Source organism: Mustela putorius, unplaced genomic scaffold, assembly GCF_011764305.1.
Source record: "Mustela putorius furo isolate JIRA1106 unplaced genomic scaffold, ASM1176430v1.1 tig00000743_pilon_pilon_pilon, whole genome shotgun sequence".
NCBI classification, from domain to species: Eukaryota; Metazoa; Chordata; class Mammalia; order Carnivora; family Mustelidae; genus Mustela; species Mustela putorius.
The window spans coordinates 1,583,460-1,588,749 of NW_025421464.1; the positions used below are offsets into that span (position 1 = coordinate 1,583,460).

The 5,290-nt window shown below is 57.8% G+C and overlaps 1 protein-coding gene across 1 annotated transcript; it reads left to right on the forward strand.

Moving 5' to 3' along the window:
• Positions 1 to 1,342: 1,342 nt before the first annotated feature.
• On the forward strand, positions 1,343 to 2,572 carry ID1 (inhibitor of DNA binding 1, HLH protein). The gene is made up of 2 exons (XM_004746688.3): positions 1,343 to 1,882; positions 2,106 to 2,572. The coding sequence occupies exons 1-2, from the start codon at positions 1,460 to 1,462 to the stop codon at positions 2,145 to 2,147; spliced, it is 465 nt and encodes a 154-aa protein (XP_004746745.1). The 5' UTR covers positions 1,343 to 1,459; the 3' UTR covers positions 2,148 to 2,572.
• The last annotated feature ends 2,718 nt before the right edge of the window (positions 2,573 to 5,290 follow it).

Here is a 5,290-nt window from a genome sequence, read left to right on the forward strand (position 1 = left end):
GAACTAAGAGTTCAATAAGCCGTTTCTGTCATTATCCAAATACCGGGCAAATACTCTATTAGGAATCAGAAAGGGCCGGAGACAACTAACTTTTCACTCAGCTGCAGAGTTGGGATCAAATCTCCCCCGGCGGGAGGGGGAAGCTAGGGGTGCGGAGGAGGAGGTGAAGAAACTTCCCAGAGGTCTGAGGTGTGAGCCTGGGGGGCGAGTCCCAGGTGTGGAGCCGGGGAGGTAAGGTGACCCTTGCCCAGCGACCGCGCCCGCGAGGAGCGCATTCCCAGCTTCCCGCCAGAGGTCCGCAGGTGACTGGCCGAGCGCGGCGCAGTGGGGGAGCGCTCTAGCTGGGTTTGCCGTCTCCATGGCGACCGCCCGCGCGGCGCCAGCCTGACAGCCCGTCCCGGTTTTATGAATGGGTGACGTCACGGGCCTGGCGTCTAACGGTCTGAGCCGCTTGTTCAGACGCTGACACAGACCCGCCCGGGAGGTGGGGGGAGCACTCGAGCTCCGCAGCTGCCGCGCCGTGGGAGGGAGACCCTGATCGGAGGTCTTTGGAAGGAGGAGGGGGTGAGAGAGGGACAGGAAACAGCCAAAAAAGGGAGAAAAATTCTAAAATCACTAGTTGATGCAGATTTCGGGCATTTTTGCAGGGGATGCAAATTTAGGATAGAATCAGGCCTTGCAGCCCCCCTCTGGGCGCCTTCTATCCAGTTCATGTCCCAGAGGATGGGCCCCCAATCCCAGAGGAAGACTTTTTCGAATAAGTTGCTCCCACCCCGAGGGGCCTGGGTAAAGCCTCCCTGGTTCTAGGAATATTAACCAGCAACTTTCTCTGGGAATTGGGTAAGAGAGACCAGCTCTGGGGGGCAGAGTGTAAAGGAGGGCCCGCTTTAAGTTTCGGTCCAAAGAGCCGGGAGGTCAGGCTCCCAGAAGCCCGGACTGTAGTCCTGGGCTCTCTAGATAACCCAGAGCTAGCCGCTTCCCCATCCGGGCCTCAGTTTCTCTCATCTGTAAAATGGAGCTGGAGAGTTGAGAAGATGAACCTCAGAAAAGTGATTCTTGAAGTCTTTTTGTTGTCGGCAATGCTTCCTTTACGAGAAGACCAAAGTAGCTCTCGCCTCCACTAGCCACCCCGCCCCGAGCCTTCACACTCTCTGTTCCTGAGACTTGGGTTCCCTTTCCAAGGCCGTGAGGGTGCACGAGTGGAGCAGGAGGCGGGACCCAGAGGCACCGGAGGCCACGCCTCTAGACCGCCCATTGGTTGCTTTTGAACCTCTGAGCCCGCCTCTGGCGGTGGGGGCATGCGGGGCGGGCGAGCCGCGGCGCCTCTATAAAGACGGCTCCCGGCTTCAGCCCTCGCCTTCTACAACCGTCTTTTCCCAACTTCTCGCTCTTAGCTTTCGCGTGGCGTCCGCCTCCTCCGTGCGCTTCGCCTCCCTCCTCTTACTCCGACGCCAGAATTATGAAGGTCGCCAGTGGCAGTGCCGCGGCCGCCGCGGGCCCCAGTTGCGCGCTGAAGGCCGGCAAGACGGCGGGCGGCGCGGGCGAGGTGGTGCGCTGTCTGTCCGAGCAGAGCGTGGCCATCTCGCGCTGCGCTGGGGGCGCTGGGGCGCGCCTGCCGGCCCTGCTCGACGAGCAGCAGGTGAACGTCCTGCTCTACGACATGAATGGCTGCTACTCGCGCCTCAAGGAGCTGGTGCCCACCCTGCCCCAGAACCGCAAGGTGAGCCGGGTGGAGATCCTCCAGCACGTCATCGACTACATCTGGGACCTGGAGTTGGAGCTGAACTCAGAATCCCAAGTCGGGACCCCCGGAGGCCGGGGTCTCCCTGCCCGGGCTCCGCTCAGCACCCTCAACGGCGAGATCAGCGCCCTGGCGGCCGAGGTGAGATCCGAACTGGAGAACGCGAGCGTTTTCTTTTTATGGAGGGTAAACTGAGGCCCAGAGAGAGGCGAGGGGTGGGTATTTGGCTCCACGTCGGCCCCATCCTTTCGGGCACCTGGCTATGCCACGGAGATCAGAAAACACGCTCCCTTAAAGTGCCCGCTGGGGAAGGGCTTGCAGCCTTGTCCCCTCCGACTGTCTCACTTCTCCCTCTTTTTCACAGGCGGCATGTGTCCCGGCGGACGATCGCATCTTATGTCGCTGAAGCGCCTCTCTCCTGGATTGGCGGACCCCAGCCCTCCAGGGGGGCGAGAAGAATCCATGCTCTTTGATCCTGCACAGCGCCTTTGCCAGAGCTGGGGAGGCACAAGATTGAGATCAGCGACTGTGGGGCGCTTGCTGGATCCAGCCCAGGGCCAGGGGACTGAGGAGAGCAGGCAGGCTGACCCTCCCTCTGCACCTACCAGCCACCAGAGACTTGGGGGACCCCCAGTGTGTTTCTATTTTTTGAAAAGCAGACATTTTAAAAAATGGTCACGTTTGGTGCTTCTCAGATTTCTGAGGAAATTAATTGCTTTGTATTGTATATTACAATGATCACCAAGAATATTGTTTTACAATAGTTCTGTGGGGTGGTTTTTTTTTGTTGTTGTTGTTGTTGTTGTTATTAAACAAATACTTTAGACTGCGGTAAAGTTGCAGTGATTTCTTGGACTGAGGGGAGGGCCTTGGGATGCCGGTGACCCCTGACCCTTTTCACAGCTGGTGCTGGGGGGAGGGAGGGAACTAGAAGGCCACATCTGGACTGTCGCTTTTACCAACCTGAACTGAGTGTTTTCCGGTGTCTTTAAAGTCCATTCTTTTCCCACCACTAGCCATTTTCCTGCTCCCTGGTGTCATAAAATTAAATCCTCTAGACCTCTAGGGTTCTCCAAGTGGTCTTGGGCTTTGGGCCATCTGGGTCACCTGGGGAGGTTGTTAAAAAAAAAAATCAACCTGCCAAGTACCCCTGTCGGTTGAGTATTCCACAGGCCATTGAAGTCCGAGAACCTGGTCACTGGGCCACCTCATCTTTGCCAAGACGGGGAAGGGGAGACCTAGAGGAAAGACTTGCCCAGAGCCTGAGGCAGGACCTCTGTCGCCCCATTCCCCAGTGGGAGGTGCCTCCCCTGTTGGACTGCCTAGCCCTGGATTGTAGCAAGCTGCCCTGGGGCTTCCAGCTCGTCCAAGTGGGTGAGCAAGTTGGCAGAGCCAGCCTGGGCACAGCTGCTGGGCCACCTGCTCTGGGTCCAGGCTCTGCCCCCTCACCCTGGCCCGGGTATGCCGACAGCTCACGCAGACCTCTCTCCCCCAGGGTTCCCGTGTGGGCTGAGGAGGAATGGGAGAGTCAGTCCCCAGCTCTTGAGAAGGGAGAAAGATGTCATTGGCAAGGGGCTATCTGTCTGGACATGTGTGAGTTTGTACTCGGGGGAGTGCATAGGAGTGTCTGGGCCTGTGTTAGTGACATGAGTGAACTGGTAGATTTCCCCCCCTAGTGGGGCTGGGTCACTTGCTGGTGTACAGGCCTAGGGGTGTGGGTAAGGATACGCATGGGAGTGTATGCAGAAGGGCAAATGAGAGCACATGTGTTCTGCAGATAAGTGCAACCTCCAGCTGTTTGGGCTTGTGTGTTCTGCCTCAGTGCATTATGGGCATCTCTGCATGGGTCTGGCTTGATGGATGGGTCGGTGTGTCCCGGAGCTTCCGAACCATACTGTGGGTTTCTAAGTGTATAATTGCTCTGTGTGTTGGCTGGCATTCCTAGGTCTCTGCTGGTCTGGGGTGGAGGTGGGGGCAGCTGTGTTCAGTCAAACCCTCCCTCTGAAGTTCAAGTACCAGCCCTCTGAGCAATTGTTGGGCTCTGGGGATACCACCCCTCCAGTATCCCTACCACCTACAGGGAAAAACCCAGCCCCACCAAGGGCAAATGACGTGCCCCAGAGACATTTTGTCAATGCTCAATTCTTTACACAGGGGACCCCACGGATCCCTGTGGGGCTAAAGGCAGGATTCTGATCCCAGGTTTACAACAATAAACTGAGGCTCCAAAGAGATGAACAGCATTGGGGGCAAAGGCAAGATCATCACCCGCTGAGCACTAACCCTGAGCCAGGTGCCTCCCCACCCCAAGCACGTTATGGCCTTGATCAAAGAATACAATATCTGGAAGTAAATTATGCCCTTTGCCACGCCCCACTCAACCCCCCACCCCGCCGCTGTTTCGTAGCATTCACTTCTCCGAATTGTAGATAATACACAGACTAGAGCACTTAGCACGCAGCATTTGAGAGCTACAAATTATCATTATTAACTGTCGCCTGTGTGTCCTTGGAGTGTCCTCAGAGGCACACGTGTGCACCCATTCCCTCCCAGGGCCGCCCCCCTGCGAGCCCACCCACGGGCACGTGGGCGTGTCCCCCGCGCGTCCTCCCACACACGGCAAGGCTTCCTTCCAGGGGAGGAAGGGGCTGCGGCGGGGGGCCTCGGCCACCACCATCCCCGAGCCCCCCTCCCCCCCGCCCCCACCCCGCGCCGTTCAGGCGCACTCTGGCTTCCACGTTTCCCTCTTTTCCCCTTTGGCCGGGGCCCAGCCCATCTGGAGGCCGGCTCGGCGGCGGCCTGGGAGCGTTTCCATCAGCTGGGCCCGAGGAATGCGGAGCTATTTAACCTGAGCATCCCCAGGTGTACGGAGGCGCCTGGCTGTCTGGGGCCCGCCGCCTTTGGCACGGCCGCGCTAGACAAACAGCGCCGCCCCCGCCCTGCCCCTCCGCCCGCAGCTGCAGCCGGGCCTGGGAACCGGCGGGCGCTGCTGGGCTTGCATCAGGCTCGCCTCACGGGGTGGGGGTGGGGTGGGGGCACAAGGGGGCAGGCGTGACAGAGTGTGTGTGTGTGTGTGTGTGTGTGTGTGTGTCACGCACAACCCTGCTGTGTGTGTGCAGTGTGCAAAACTCATGTATGTGTGTAGCACCCAGACCTTTGCGGTGTGCATCTGCTCTGTGTGTATGTGTGTGTAGCACACAAAACCTGGCTCTGCGTGTGTGTGTGTGTGTGTGTGTGTGTGTGTGTGTGTGTTGCAAAGCCCTGCTTCTTTCAGCGCTGCTTGGGAAATCATTAACGCCTTAACCCCTCCTGGACAGGGGGGAGGAGGGGAGATACAGGACACCAGGACAAGGACTCGGTCATTGGATTCTGCCTGCCCAGAGCTGTGGGCCTGAAACCTGAAATCCTTTTTTATTTTATTTAACAAACACTTATGGAGCACTTACTATGTGCCAGGTATCATACTAAGCTCTTTTAAAAATTAATTCATTTAATCCTCCTCCCAGCTGTACAAGAGATGCTACCATGCTGGCTTCTATAAAAATAACC

Coding starts and splice junctions, on each gene's coding strand:
- ID1 (XM_004746688.3), top strand. CDS start 1,460: ATGAAGGTCGCCAGTGGCAGTGCCGCGGCCGCCGCGGGCCCCAGTTGC. Junction 1,883..2,105: donor TCAGCGCCCTGGCGGCCGAG/GTGAGATCCGAA, acceptor TCTTTTTCACAG/GCGGCATGTGTCCCGGCGGA.